The 16,109-nt window shown below is 47.5% G+C and overlaps 3 protein-coding genes and 1 pseudogene across 3 annotated transcripts in view; 1 reads left to right on the forward strand and 3 right to left on the reverse strand.

Moving 5' to 3' along the window:
* Positions 1 to 3,178: 3,178 nt before the first annotated feature.
* LOC145400160 (histone H4-like) lies at positions 3,179 to 3,490 on the reverse strand. Its single transcript, XM_080272672.1, has one exon. It carries the CDS (start codon positions 3,488 to 3,490, stop codon positions 3,179 to 3,181), a length of 312 nt encoding a protein of 103 aa, XP_080128798.1.
* A 7,132-nt stretch (positions 3,491 to 10,622) lies between these two features.
* LOC145400133 (histone H3, embryonic-like) lies at positions 10,623 to 11,008 on the forward strand (annotated as a pseudogene).
* A 3,640-nt stretch (positions 11,009 to 14,648) lies between these two features.
* The window catches only part of LOC145400082 (histone H2B), a 99,459-nt gene continuing 97,998 nt past the window's right edge, over positions 14,649 to 16,109 (reverse strand). The window contains exon 2 of the mRNA XM_080272585.1: positions 14,649 to 14,717. The gene's annotated coding sequence lies outside the window, so the exon portion shown is untranslated. The remainder of the gene's footprint in view (positions 14,718 to 16,109) is intronic.
* Positions 14,718 to 15,089, reverse strand: LOC145400083 (histone H2B-like). Its single transcript, XM_080272586.1, has one exon. The coding sequence runs from the start codon at positions 15,087 to 15,089 to the stop codon at positions 14,718 to 14,720; it is 372 nt and encodes a 123-aa protein (XP_080128712.1).

The raw sequence follows: 16,109 nt of genomic DNA on the forward strand, positions 1-16,109 counted from the left end.
ATATATATATATATATATATATATATATATATATATATATATATAATATATATATATATATATATATATATAATATAAATATATATATATATATATATATATATATATATATATATATATATATATATATATATATATATATATATATATATATATATATATATATATATATATATATATATATATATATATATATATATATATATATATATATATATATATATATATATATATATATATATATATATATATATATATATATATATATATATATATATATATATATATATATATATATATATATATATATATATATATATATATATATATATATATATATATATATATATATATATATATATATATATATATATATATATATATATATATATATATATATATATATATATATATATATACATATATTAGCCGTGTGGTGACGACCATGGTTGATTTAACACCCCCAAATAAGAGCAATAATGAAGAAAATACTCGTCATTATGAGTAGTATTGCAACAACTAGTTACTACACAATCAAAAACCACCACCACCACCATCTATTCATCCATCCATCCATTCATTCATCATCATCATCATCATCAAGATTAATAATAATAATAATAATAATAATAATAATAATCAGCAGCAGCAGCAGCAGCAGCACCACCACCACCACCACCACCCATCGAACTGCGAGCTCCGGTGAACGCCTGCTTAGTGAAACTGTTGGGAGGCGAGTGTCAGCCACCTTGTTGTTGTTGTTGTTGTTGTTTATATTTGCCCCACAAATAGGGTGGGGACACGGGCAAACATAAGAGCCCGTCAGGGGAATAAAGGCAGAAACAGCTCTCCCAATGAGAGCAAGCGCGGCAGACAATGCAGGCAAGACAGACGAAGAAAAACGACAAGGGCTGGAGCAGACGATCATAGAATAATCTGCTGAAAAACTAGCGCGAGGTGGCCTTCTGCATTAGCGCAGTTTCAATAAAAACAATGGCAGCTAGATCGTCAGGGTGGGACTGGCTGGTGGTGAGAAGACAGGCGCGGAGTTCAGGGCGGAAAATACCTGTAAGAAGGCGGAAAACGGCGTCAACAACGTCAGCGAAATTCTGCTCCACGTATTGCTCTTGTTGAACGAGCAGCTCGTCATGAGTCAGCGATTCGAGGTGGGCCCGAATACGAGCTGACAACGGAGGAAGCTGGGCGAGGACGCTCTGAGAATCTAAGGAGGGAGAAGCAGGGGGTGGAGAAACAAGCTGTTCAGTCTCCATCGAGACAGGTGGTGATGGTTGTCTCGATTTCTTCCTCTTCTTCTTAGCCTTCTTTTTAGGAACTGGTTTGGCGGTCACGGCATCAGCAGGAGGTGTAGGTGGCTGAGGGGAAGGGACATCCACGTCCTGAATGGAAGGGACGGGTGAAGGGGCCCTCTCCTCCTCAGCTGCTGTCGGTGAGTGTTGAGAAGTGGCGGTGGTCGGCTCGTTTACCGGATCCGAGACTGGGTTAGGCGCGGTGGCAGAGGAGGCAGTTCTCCTATTAAGAGGAGCACTAAGCTGCAGCCTTTTCCGCGGTGTTCGGCGGGGATGAAGAGGCTGCAGCGTAGGGGCGCGACGCTCCTGACGAAGGGCGGAATGTGCACCACGAGCGAAACTTTGTGGGATGACAAGGTGCGGCAGCCCGTTCTTCTCGAAGATAAGGGGGAGAAGAACAAGCAGCGCTTCCTTGTCACCGCCACAGAAAGCCTTCGCAGTCGCGATGCACATATTTACAATCGTTTCCACTTCACCAGAACGACAAGGATCCAGTTTCCGGCGCCTCCGGGACGTGGGGCGCCGCTGTGCATAGGCAGAGCCTTGCACAGCCGCACCCCCGGGCCCGGTGACGTCCCTGGCAACAGGACCCTTCGGCGTCTGGTGGAGGTGGAACTCGACCGTCTCACCCTCGCCTAGTGAGCGCCGTAGACGTCGTGAAGTAGGAGCAACGATCGCCAGACGGTGCACGAAAACATCGGCGCCGGTGTCCTGGCGCCTGATGAATCCGTACCCCGCCTTCACGTTGTACCATTTCACAACGCCCACGATGGTCTGCGTACTACTAAGCTCCTCACTGCCCACTGAGGCCCCCCTCGACGGGTCGTAGGCCGAGGTAACAGAGGTAGGCATGGCTGGACAGGAGATGTTGCTACAACCGCTGCTGGACAGGGAATGAGCCACCTTGTCAGCCACCTCTTCTATATAATGCACTAGCGGTCGTGCAAGTACCAATCGGATCCATTTAAATTTGATTTCAGGCCTCAGCGGTTGTATGGCGGTTGATGCAATGCTTGTACGATGGGTGATTGGTGGGTTTTGGCACTTAGAGAAAACGGCCGTGACAGCGACAAATTCAAGGGATAACTTGTTCATATGCAGACATTCTGTGTGTCTAACACTTAGGCATTCATATCATGCACCGTTTGTGGTGCCTCACCGACGTGACTGACTGTGTCTTCTTTACTCTAGGTGCATCCTTCAAGTGTGCTGCTGCTCGTGCATATGAAGGCAGAAATACCTTGGATTAGTGGGATTTGCCTTCACGATTTATGGAGAAAACTCCCGGAGCACAGCAGAGGAGATGCTCTCGCAACAGGATGGAAATTGCCCTGATAGGTATGGAGAAAGCTTTCCTGAAATGGGGGGGGGAGGAGATCAGAGGTACAGAGAAAGCAATGGCCCAGCAAAATAAGTGATAATGTATATGTATGCAGACGTCCATTTAAATTAGAAGATGTAGTAGCCAAATTGACAGTTGCCTAATCCACCCCCCCTTTTTTTTTTTTTACAACTGCCAGAGAGAGAGAGAGAGAGAGAGAGAGAGAGAGAGAGAGAGGTTTGGTATGGTTCAGTTAGGTTATGGTTGGTTTGGTTTGGTTATGTTAGGTGTGGTAAGAGTTGGTTGGGTTGCATTACATGTCTTCATATCTGTTACATTAAAAGAAAGAGAGAGAGAGGGTGAAAAAAAAAAAAAAATGGTGCTGCCTAACCCGCTCAACGTCTGCATTTACTTATACTACTATGCCTTCATTCATTCTCTTTCACAGAAATTAGGTGTGGACCTCTAAAAGAGGTCCGGGGGTTGCTGTTTATTGTGTGTTTTGCCGTGGCCAGGTGGAATAGTGCCATGCAGTTATGCACGCAGCCTCTTAATCGCCGAAGCCGTAAAGGGTGCGCCCTTGCCTCTTCAGGGCGTACACCACGTCCATCGCGGTCACAGTCTTACGCTTGGCGTGCTCAGTGTAGGTGACAGCATCGCGAATCACGTTCTCGAGGAACACCTTGAGAACACCGCGGGTCTCCTCGTAGATCAGGCCCGAGATACGCTTCACGCCGCCACGACGAGCCAGACGACGGATGGCAGGCTTGGTGATGCCCTGGATGTTGTCACGAAGCACCTTGCGGTGTCGCTTGGCGCCTCCCTTGCCCAGACCCTTGCCGCCTTTGCCTCGACCAGTCATAGTGTCTACAGCTGCTGCTGCTACTGCTCCTCAGACCCAGTAGTAGTGAGTGTCCACTCCGCTCCCAGCACCAACAATGATGACGACCCCGCTCGCCGACCACCCTTATATAACGCAGTGTCGGTCGTGCAAGTACGAACCTTATCCATCTAACCTCGATTTCAGGCCCAGGCCCAACCCCAGCTCCCAGGAGGCCAATCCTAGAGAGGCGTCGTAGCCAGGTCACGCCACAGGGCATGCCAAATTTTGCAAGCAAACCAGGAATGGCATCGAAAAAGCATGAACAGTAAATCACCGCCATGTACATCACACCCCGACCACTCACACGCCGCCAGTCCGGAGGCAGGCCACATAAAAAGCCGCTGCCAGGCGCGGCGCGCCATCCTCTCGCTGAGAGCCTTCCACTCGGCACCAGTCTCCCGCTGCTCTTCTCACCCAGTCGCTCACTATTGAGCTTTTGCAAGTGGACCGAGGCAGCAACTGTTCGGTGATTTCTACCCGAGGTTGGATATCCTGAGCTTCTCACATCAGCACCCGACCACCCTGCATTCACTCTCGCCTGCCATCTGTGACATTGCAGCCCACGGTGCCTCTGCAGTTTACTGCTTTCGCCCCACGACTGTGTACCGGGGTGCACACACTTGTGTGCACCCGCCCTTTCGTGGGTTGCGCCCCCTCTCCTACTATTACTTCCTTTCGGCTCTAGAGTCCCCCAGTAAAAGTACGACGCCGAACCCCGCGGTTTTCTGGCGCAGGCCAGATACACAAGGGGGCCCTTTAGTAAGGGTGGTTTAGGAAATTACTGGGGTGAGCCAAATTCTTGATAGGGTGTTAGGCAAGACCCTTCGGGGGCAGTGGTAGGACTGTCGCGGCCCCCGCTAGCGGGGGGACAGAGAACCGCCACTGTAGGTAGGCTCCTTCTTTTTCTCTGTGTACATGAGTGAGTGACTGGCAGTGTGAAAGAGTGTGTGACGGCCGCCAAGATGGCGAGCCATAATCCCACCGCAATCTCCAAAAACCCGCCTACCACCTTGTCATCCCGTGACCCCAGGAATGCAGCCAAGATCTATGCCCTTAACACTAACAACGCAACTCCCCCTGACAACAAGAAGAGAGCCTTAGAAACCGCGAACTCCCCAACGGCCTCCGAAAAAGCTGCTAGCAAAGAACCGAGACGCCATGGACCAGACAACTGGCAAGACCAATCCGACCCACCCTGCAACGGCATGGAAACAGACGAAACTTCACCCACCTATGACTATGATCAAGCAGCCGCTGCTGCTCAGGCTGACAACCAGAACCACCACCACAACGACGAGTCTGTCTCCTCCTTCCCCCAGAATTTTGACGGTGGGTTCACCCTTGTCCAAAATAAGAAACACAAAAAACCCAACCAAAATCCACCCAACCCCCGCCACACCAAGACCACCAACCAGCCCCAAAACCCCACCCCCTCAACACCCAAACTCCCTGCTTTCCTCATTCCCAAACAAAATTCCTTTCCAAATACCTACGACGTTGTCACTGCAATCGAAAATGCCCACCCAACCCTCAAATTCAAAATGATTGCCACAAAGGCTCTCAACACTATCATCGTCCCGCTAGACAGCAATTCTCTAGACATTCTCGAAAACCTAGACGAAATTGAGGGCAAGAAACTCCTCCTCCAGAAACTCGACCCCAATTTGTCAACTAAGAAGGTAGTGGTCCAACACTACCCCCTTAATTTTCCACTGCAAGCCATTCTCGATCATAACCAAGTAGAAGAAGCGCAGCGATGTGAAGTAAAAGGGGAGCCGACTAGACAGATCCTCATCACCTTCAGAGGCCCCATCCCAGACTCCCTTGACCTCCATAAATGGGGCACCTACGACCTCCGCCCTTACACCCCTGAACCGTTACGATGCTTCACGTGTCAGCGGTACGGACATCACCAATCTACGTGCCACAGACCGCCCACCTGCGCGCTCTGCAGTGGTAGACACCCCACCCAGAACTGCCTTGACAAGTTCAAGGCAAAACAACCAGTCTCCGCGAAATGCCCGAACTGCCACGGCAATCATCACGCGTGGAACAAAGCATGCCCGGTGCGCAAAGCAATAATCAACAAGGGCATTCAGAACTCCCAATCAGAAACTCAAAACAAGCCTGTCTTCACCCCCGCCCCACTCGGCACTTTCAAATGGGGGCAGCAGCAACAACAACAACAACAACCAAACCAAACCACCATCCCCCCTTTGCTTACAACAAATAACTTCCCCCAACTCCACACCCCACACAGAAACCCCCCCAACACCCCCAACTACACCCAGACCCCTCCCCAACATACCCCCACCGCACCCACTCACCCCACACCCCAACCCCCCCCACCCCAACACAAACACGCAAGCACCCAAACCACCACAACCACCCAAACTCAAACCCTACCCCCAACCACCATCCAGCCACCGCACTCAATCACTCTCAGTGCTGAGGACCTCCTCAAACTCACAAACACCATAGCCCAAGGACTAGCCTCACTCCTCACCAACCTCACAGGAGTGACAGTACCAACAACAGAGGTCGACGAGATATGCAAACATTCCATTGCAGCCTTCCACAACCACCCCATACCTTCCGACACAAACGCCAAAGTCCCCCTTTACACACACACGCCCACCACCAAAGAAAACGCACCCAACACCACACACTACGATAAACCAGACACAGCACACAACACACCTTTTACACACCCACAAACCGCCACTCTACAACAACAACACAACAAACACACAGACAAACACCGCCGCTCCAAAGACAGACGTAACAGTTCAACCAACCCCAACAAACCACACAGATCCTCCTCGGCAAATTCACCCGCCAGAGAAAACCGAGAATCACGCCCACGCGTACGAGAACAACCGGAGGCCAACAACCAAAACCACAAATCATACTCCCGCTCTCCACTCACACGACACGACTCACCGAATCAAACGCCATATGACACAGATACACCAGCTCAACCATGGACAGATACAGACCAATAAACACTACCACACCCACTCCCACGCACTCACAACCCCCACACGACCACTCACATATTAAAATATTACAATGGAACACCCAAGGGGCATCAAACAAACGATCACTCCTAGAGGAAGCCGCCAACCAAGACAACATCGATGTCTTCCTCCTCCAGGAGACCCTCATTCCAGCAAATAAATCCCTTAGACTCAGAGGCTACACCTCATACACCCTCCCCTACTCCCGAAGAGGTCCTCGCGGCTGTACCATTCTTATCAGAGACAATATCCCATCAAAAACCATACTCCCCTTGCCAGACTGCGGAGACAATATAGAAATTCAAGGCTGCACCATCACCCTTGCCACAACCCAACTATGCATTTACAACATCTACCGCTCACCCAATACACCTATCAATCTAGACGAAATACTCGCTACAGCAGCAACAGACCATATAATAGTAGGTGGTGACCTGAACGCTCACCACCCCCGCTTAGGGTCAAACACCTCTAACCCAACCGGGCGACATATCATAACCACGATTGATAGCACACCAGAAATAACACTCTTAAACAACCCCCAACTTCCCACCCATATCAGAGGAGGTAGACTTGACCTAACCTTTATTAATACAATAATCACACACCTCACAAAATGGGAGCTGCACCCCACCCTTACCTCGGATCACCACGCAATTGTATGCACCATTAATCTCGCTAAACTCCCCAAACCCCCCGACCCCCCCCCCCAAGATGGAATACAAAAAAAGCAAATTGGCCCCGCTTCACCTCCACATTAGAGGAATTATGCTCCTTCAACCCCCCCACCAACCTAGAGGAGCATGCTACCCTGATCAAGGAGGCATTCCGTTCAGCCGCCTCACAGACCATCCCAACCAACATCACCCCAAAAGGATACCACAAAGATCACTGGTACTACAGTAGCAGGGTTAAAGAATTAAACAGGAGATTAAACAAGGCCAAAAAAATACATAGAACAAACCCGACGCCAGAAAGCCGCAGTTATTTACAATCAGTCATTCGACACACCATCGAAGAAAAGAACTCCCTCAAGGAACAAAGCTGGCTAGAGTGGTGCCGAAAACTAGAAGCCAAATCCAATATGAGTAATATCTGGAAAAAACTCAAGTCCGTATCCAACCCCCGTCCTCCCCGCCCCCCAACCCATCCCGATCCTCAGGGCGAAGCAGATAGACTAGCTGCAAATTTCGCCGACAGAACGTCCCCCACTCAACTCCCGCCATTAACAAGGCAGACACAAACTGAATTACACCCAATTAGAACACGACAAATAACAGCAAATAAAAACTCCCCCTCCCCCTCTGATCAATATTTTACGCTCGATGAACTCAACCGCTCCCTCAAAACTAGCACGGATACAGCCCCAGGACCTGACGGTATAACGTATTCTATGTTAAGCCACACCGGACCCACCGCCAGAACAGCCCTCCTAGACCTATTCAACCACTCGTGGCGGTTGGGAAAATTACCATCTCTAATGGAAAACAGCCATAATCCACCCTATCCCAAAACCCCTAGACCCAGGAACTTATAGACCTATCTCCCTGCTTAACTGCATAGGAAAAACCGCTGAGAGATTAACCAAATCCCGCCTCGACTGGGCCACCCCTCCCCCCCACAGACACCTTTTTGCTTTTACAAAAGGCCAAGGCACAGCAGAATGCCTCTCCTCATTCATATCAGAGCTCCGCGGAGGTAGGGGACTAGCAATATTCATAGACCTGGAAAAAGCCTTCGAGCTGGCATGCCCTGAAGCCATCCTTGCCACCCTTGCTAGCAAGGGCGTCAAAGGTCGTCTCCTGCGCTGGCTGGAGGACTTTTTCTCAGGTCGGAAGGCAGCAGTTAGGTTCCAAGGCCACCTCTCTGAGGCACTCCAACACACCAACGGTACACCACAAGGTAGTATAATTAGCCCAACCCTTTTTAATACTCTAGTGGAATGTCTCCTTCATCTAGACCTGGGCATAGGAACCCGCCTTCTCTGCTATGCAGACGACATTACCCTCGTCACATACGGAGGAAATTATACACAGAAGGCCCAAAAAGCACTAGATGTCCTTTTTAAAAAATGCAGGGAGTTAGGACTTAAAATCAACCCCCGAAAAACCAAAGCCCTCCCCATTAGAATTCCCACCCCATCAAAACAGCTTCTCCTAGGACACTCTCCTATAGAATACGTTAACACACACAGATATCTCGGAATTCACTTTGACAGAAATCTCTCATTTGACAGACATGTACAACACCTTAGAGACACCACCAAGCTACGTCTCAACGCTCTCTGGTCACTGTCAAAAAAAGGCGAGGGGGCCTCCTATAAAGTACTCCGCATGTTTTACGTTCAAGCCATACGATCTATTATCGATTACTCAGCCCCAATCCTCCCTACAATTAACCCTAAACTTAGTAACAAGCTCGAAGTCATACAGAACGAAGCTCTGAGAATTATGACGGGCTCTCCAATGTGGACCCGATTATGTAACCTCAGACTTGAATGTAATTTAGAGTCCCTAAATCTAAGAATTAAAGCAAGAGTCGCTATTCTAGCCGCTAAATTAGCAAGAAAAAATGCTACCCTCCCCCTACTACCAAGACTAACGGCAGCAGCCAACCTACATCCTGACATCCTAACAAACAGCTGGTCACATAGCGTCGCCAAAGCCATTCACGAATTTAATATAACACCTATTATAAACCTCCCCCCAGACAAACAGAGCGACGCGTATCACCCTCCCCCACCATGGAGTCCCCCCCCATTCAAACTTATCATAGCAACATCCTCCCCTAAAGCAACTACGCCTACCCAACAATTGCGACAAGAAAGCCTCAGGCGGATAGAATTCCTCACCACCCCAAATTCCGTCACTTACTACACCGACGGCTCTGTAAAGGAAGGAAGAGCGGGGGCGGCAGTAGCGAGCCACGATCACTCGTACGGGCTACGAGTGTCTGACGGAGCCTCCACTCTGCAGACAGAATTAGTAGCCATCCTCACTGCCATGGACGATGCTCTCGAAATAAACCCTACAGCAAATATCATCATCCACACAGACTCAGTCACTGCTATTCAAACCCTCAAAAATACAGTCCCGTCAGATAACATCCGCCTCATCACCGACATCTTGACCACGGCACATGAAATAAAAAACGCAGGGGGAACACTCACACTACACTGGATACCCAGCCACGTAGGCATCTCAGGGAACGAAACCGCCGACAAACTCGCCAAAGAAGCCACTGAATACCCGCACATTCAAGTAGACATTCCTCCCAGTCTCAGACAAATTAAAAACTCAGTCAAAATGCGAGCAGCAACATTAAATAAGAAAGAACACGAGAACCAAGTCAATGAAGGCTCCCCCTCGGCATTATGGTACACAAATGCGACACGATACAAGCCCATCCCTGCCGTCACCAACATTAACGGCAGAACCCTCCAAAGACTCAGACGACTCAGGCTAGGTTATAAGAATCTAACTCAAATCCAAAATAATGTCGAAACCTCCACATGTGAAAAATGTAACACCGACACCACCCTCCCACTACTCAATTACATTCTAAAACGCCCAGCCAACAATAAACTAAAAAGACCAGCCAACCCGCCAAACCCAGACATTCCGCACGGAAATATTACACCGCACCTAATAACAACCCTCAGACAGGCGGCCACGACCGTCATCGCCGCCACGCCCCCCTCCTTCCTGTCAGGTACCGTTACCCACCACCCTCCGCCAACCTAACTGTCACTAATCACCTATCCCGTTAATCCCCTCTCACTCTCTCAATCACTCGTGCGTTTGTGCCTGCATGCCGGGGTGTTTCCCCATCTCTGCATGCAGACATAGGATGCGCGAGTGAACAATTAAAAAAAAAAAAAAAAAAAAAAAAAAAAAAAAACGCCTTACAGGACCGCACAGCGGTCTCTGCCCCATACCCCATGTCCTCAAACCCAGCTAAATATAGATGCACACCGACTGGGCTAAAATAAGGCCCGGCCCCCTCTATATAGGAGGGGAAATCGTCGAACGAACGAACGCGGTGCGCCAACACTCTCGCTCGTCTCACAGCTCCCTCCTCAGTCGCGCGCCATGGCTCGTACCAAGCAGACTGCACGTAAGTCCACTGGAGGCAAGGCCCCTCGCAAGCAGCTGGCCACCAAAGCTGCTCGCAAGTCCGCCCCTGCCACCGGCGGCGTCAAGAAACCCCACCGTTACAGGCCTGGCACTGTGGCCCTGCGTGAGATCCGTCGCTACCAGAAGAGCACTGAGCTGCTTATGAGGAAGCTGCCATTCCAGCGTCTTGTCCGTGAGATCGCTTCCAGTCCTCTGCCGTCATGGCTCTGCAGGAGGCGTCTGAGGCCTATTTGGTCGGTCTCTTTGAGGACACCAACCTGTGTGCCATCCACGCCAAGCGTGTAACAATCATGCCTAAGGACATCCAGCTGGCCCGCCGCATCCGTGGCGAGCGCGCCTAAGGCGAGAGGCCCCCCACCTCCATCGAAAGAAATCTCGGCCCTTTTCAGGGCCAAAACCCTTCTTCAAAGGGAGATGATGACAGACCCTCCCTCAGTTTAGGTTTCCATGTATCAGCTCTTGCTTTTCCGCAGCGAAGCATGCTCACACACGATTGAACTCCATTACTTACATACAGTACATGCATTCATTTTTTTTTTTTTTTCAAACATTTACACTTTTTTTTTTTTTTGGAAGGGGGGAGGGGGGGAAAACTTGCCTATTCGTTTATTTCTTTGATTGATCTGTTGTTCACGTCGCATTTTTTGTTGTCGTTATTTGCCAGTTTCGTTTACTTACTCAGCGACTCACTCACGCCCTCATAAAGGTACACAGGTTTGCACAACGAGAAAGGCATTTCCGCTGCATATTAGCAGATGCTCTCTATCCGTCGTGAACGCAAGATGAATCCTTCAGTTACTAAGCTGGAAAAAAAAAAAAAAAAAAAAGTGAACCTGGACCCATCGATTTTCGCCTGCAGTTGTGCGTGTATATGTATGTTTATACTGTACGTATGTATTTGTGTGTCTTTGTGAGCATGTATGTCTGTGTGTACGGGCGTAAGAGGACACACACACACACACACACACACACACACACGCACACACACACACACGGACGAATGAACTGTACTTATATACTTACATACATGCATTCATTCATTCATTCATTCATTCATCCATTCATCCTTTTTTCAATCATTCATTTACTTATTTTTTTTTTGGGGGGGGAGGGGGAACTTGCCTATTCGTTTATTTCCTTGGTTGATCTGTTGTTCACGCGCATTTTTTGTTGTCGTTATTTGCGTTTCTTTGACTTACTCAGCGACTCACTCACGCCCTCATAAAGGTACACAGGTTTGCACAACGAGAAAGGCATTCCCGCTGCATATTAGGAGATGCTCTCTATCCGTCATGAACGCAAGATGAATCCTTCATTTACTATGCTGGGAAAAAAAAAAAAAAAAAAATGAACCCATCGATTCTCGCCTGCAGTTGTGCGTGTGTCTGTATATTTATACTCTACGTATGTATTTGTGTGTCTTTGTGAGCATGTATGTCTGTGTGTACGGGCGTAAGAGGACACACACACACACACACACACACACACTTACGGACGAATGAACTGTACTTATATACTTACATACATGCATTCATTCATTCATCCTTTTTTCAATCATTCATTTACTTATTTTTTTTTTTTTGGGGGGGGAGGCAGAACTTGCCTATTCGTTTATTTCCTTGGTTGATCTGTTGTTCACGCGCATTTTTTGTTGTCGTTATTTGCGTTTCTTTGACTTACTCAGCGATTCACTCACGCCCTCATAAAGGTACACAGGTTTGCACAACGAGAAAGGCATTCCCGCTGCATATTAGGAGATGCTCTCTATCCGTCATGAACGCAAGATGAATCCTTCAGTTACTATGCTGGAAAAAAAAAAAAAAAAATGAACCCATCAATTCTCGCCTGCAGTTGTGCGTGTGTATGTATGTTTATACTGTACGTTTATACTGTATTTGTGTGTCTTTGTGAGCATGTATGTCTGTGTGTACGGACGTTTGAGGACACACACACACACACACACACACACACACACACACACACACACACAGACGAATGAACTATACTTATATACTTACATACATGTATTCATTCATTCATTCATCCTTTTTTCAATCATTCATTTACTTGTTTTGGGCGGGGGGGAGAGGAACTTACCTATTCGTTTATTTCTTTTTGTTGATCTGTTGTTCACGTCGCAGTTTTTGTTGTCGTTATTTGCCTGTTTAGTTTACTTCCTGACCGATTCAGTCACGCTCTCATTCGCGCTGCGTATTAGGAGATGGTCTGTACCCGTCATGAAGGTTTGACAGTGGCCACGAACGCACGGTAAATCCTTCAGTGAATATACTGAGGGAAAAAAAAAAAAAAAAAAAAAAAAAGGGAACCTGAACCCATCGATTTTTAACTGCAGTTGTGCGTGTGTATGTATGTATGTTGTACTGTATGTTTATACTGTACGTATGTGTATGTGTGTGTCTTTGTGAGCATGTATGTCTGTATGTACGGACGTATGAGGGCTTGTGTGTATGTGAGCATGACTTAGTGTGTACGTACATGTGTAGGTCACTGCGTACATAGTATAAATGTATTTGTGCACATGTGTTGTTGTATGTACCTACATATTATAGGCTGACATGAATAGGCATGATACTATGTCATGCATGTATTTACTGTACGCCTGTTGAGTGTGTTGGTTGGTACAGGCGGCCTAAGAAATGCCGGCGGAGTATCCATAAGTTTTCGGTCAGCGATAGTGTCCCTACTCTTCCTTATATCTGTACGGGGTGAAGCCTAATACGTAAAATTGTTACAAGAAACAATAAATCCATGACCAGTTATCTGTATATTTCAAAAGTATTGTAGGAAGCAGTTGGTTCGTTACGATAATAGGAATTCCTAAACGGAACTAAGTGATATTTCATAACTGTCGCTCAGGGAGAGTCGGGAATAAATATGTTGTGGAGTTCAAATCTAGCATGGTAACAGACAGTGACGTTTGGGTAGCGTAAGACTGAACAAAAGGGAGCTTCAATAAACATTGGATATGAATAAATATTATTTAGAAAATAATTTCCGTTACAATACTAGGGAATAATTTAAAGTCATTTATTTCCGTTTCCAATGTCTCGGTGGACGACGACAGAAAGCGGGAAGGAGGCGTAAGCCGGTAAGCTATTTTAAATGTTTCGGTCAACACGCACGAAAGGAGATAACATTCACTCAAGGACATGCAGTTATTACACTGCCTTTGGCCAGTTTCCCACGAAGAAAAATCTCAGGATTATTTCATATAAGACAGGGGACTATCGTTAAAAAAAAAAAAAAAAAAAAAAAAATCGAAATCTGCCTAGATTAGAGTCGGAGCTCCTTGGACAATGCTACCTTCTGTCAGTGTCTCATATCCTCAGTGCATAATCGATTCGCAAGAGTAATAAAATGCAGAGGTTCATAAAGAAATCATTGAGTTCAAAACTTCCGAATAAGCATTTTCTGTTCAGCAAAAAAAAAAAAAAAAAAAAAAAAAAAAAAGGACTGGGAGTTTTAGGCGTACCGGCCACCGCGCGCGAAGTTAATACATTTCACATTCATTCAAATCGGGACAGATAACTAAGTGTTACCATCTAATATATCACTGCCTCCTGTTATTCATTTTACATCATCATTGGTACGATATAATATATACGATTATTTGGCATGACGTGATGAAGGCATTGAATGTTTACCTCTTATTCACTGTTTTCCTAGAACGCATGTCAGTGGTGAGTGACCGAAGCAATCTGAAACTGTGCCGTCACTTCTTGGGGCGACGGTACGTTGTTGTTGGTTGTTCAGATGAATAAGAAGGCCCGCACGCCCCTATTTACTCTTTTATTTTGACTATTGTTTTAACCCCCAACCCTAGTTCAAAACATTTCGATTGTGCCTACGTGCCCATCCCAAACCACCGTTGCCGAAAAGAAAGAAAGAGAGAGAGAGAGAGAGAGAACAAGCTGATAAACCAGAGTTCCTGAGAGGAAAATTGGTAAGTCTGTCTTTCCCCTTTTTATCGAAAATCTTGTGGCTCCGATTGGAGCCGGAAATGTTGAAATGGCCAAGAGTGTAACCTGTCTACTTTGAGGAGGTGTACTTGGTGACAGCCTTGGTGCCTTCAGACACGGCGTGCTTGGCCAGCTCGCCAGGGAGGAGCAGCCTGACGGCCGTCTGGATCTCCCGGCTGGTGAAGGTTGAACGCTTGTTGTAGTGTGCCAGGCGTGAAGCCTCTGCAGCAATGCGCTCGAAGATGTCATTCACGAAAGAGTTCAAGACAGACATCGCCTTGGAGGACACACCGGTGTCAGGGTGGACCTGCTTGAGCACTTTGTAGATGTAGATGCTGTAGCTCTCCTTCCTCCTACGCTTCTTCTTCTTGTCACCCTTGGCAATGGCCTTCTGGGCCTTGCCGGCCTTCTTAGCGGCCTTTCCGGAGGTCTTGGGTGGCATGGCGGCGGCGCCGAGTCAGACGGTATGTGCACGGTGTGGGAGCGAGCGAGAGACTGAGTCGACATGGGGGCCGCAATACAATACAATGACGTATAGAAAAGGGGGGGAAAGGAAGGAAGGTAAAGAATGATTGTGTATATGTGTGATGAGTGTAATGCAACCAGGACGACGACAACACGTGGTGGCAGGAACTAGGCCTTAGTTTTATCTCCCGGCCTTACTGAGAGATCAGGTTCCTGGTTGCATTGTGTAATGTGCATGTTTTTTTTTTTTTTTTTTTTTTTTAAATATAATAGTAGGAGAGGAAGAATTTAGACGAAGAGAAAGAGTGTCGGGGCTTAACCCAACGTGCGTGTGTTTGGTGTTGGGGAGGGGGGGTGGGGTCTCGCACGTGCACAGTGTTGTTATTTACTTAAGGGAGGGAGGAGTGAGTCGCTACGGCTTTCTCTGCCAAGCATTGGCTTATTGGCTGCCTCTCAGGTTCATCTGATTTTACGGCTCCAGGAGCCTGGGTAGGATAATAGGATAGGGGTGTTGGGTAAGGTGTTGTAGCCCTAGGGGGCTTGGGTAGGGGGATAAGGAAAGGGGAGGGGTGGAGGAAGGGGAGTATGGGGGGTCAAGGTTTGAGGCGGGGGTGCTGGATATGAGGATGGCGGGTTATACGTGGCTGCCGTGATCTTGTTTATAGGTGTAGGGGTGGTTTTGAGTCTTAAGTAATTGCAGGGGGTGAATTAAGTAGTTAATTAAGAAAAGGGCCAGTAAAATAAACTATTGGTAATTTAAGTGAAGAATGGGGTTGGTGGAGGTCTTGCGTCAGGGTGGAAGAGGTTGGCTAGAGGTCGTGTGGGGTGTGTGATCCGGGTGAAAAAGTCGATGAAGTCAGTGTGAACGTCGGTGAGTTTGGTGATTTGTTTTTGTTGTAGGTGGTGAAGGTAAGTGTTGATGGGTGGAATGTTGGCGCGTTCATGAGAGTGTATGTTGGTGATAAAATCATCCCACCGTATGCTCAGTGCCCAACGT

This window comes from Coenobita brevimanus, chromosome 51 (assembly GCF_032717465.1).
Source record: "Coenobita brevimanus isolate Jiangsu-jjx chromosome 51, ASM3271746v2, whole genome shotgun sequence".
In the NCBI taxonomy this organism is placed as follows: domain Eukaryota; kingdom Metazoa; phylum Arthropoda; class Malacostraca; order Decapoda; family Coenobitidae; genus Coenobita; species Coenobita brevimanus.

What these genes read in the sequence shown, in the direction of transcription:
- LOC145400083 (XM_080272586.1), bottom strand. Translation starts at nt 15,089, where the DNA reads ATGCCACCCAAGACCTCCGGAAAGGCCGCTAAGAAGGCCGGCAAGGCC.
- LOC145400160 (XM_080272672.1), bottom strand. Translation starts at nt 3,490, where the DNA reads ATGACTGGTCGAGGCAAAGGCGGCAAGGGTCTGGGCAAGGGAGGCGCC.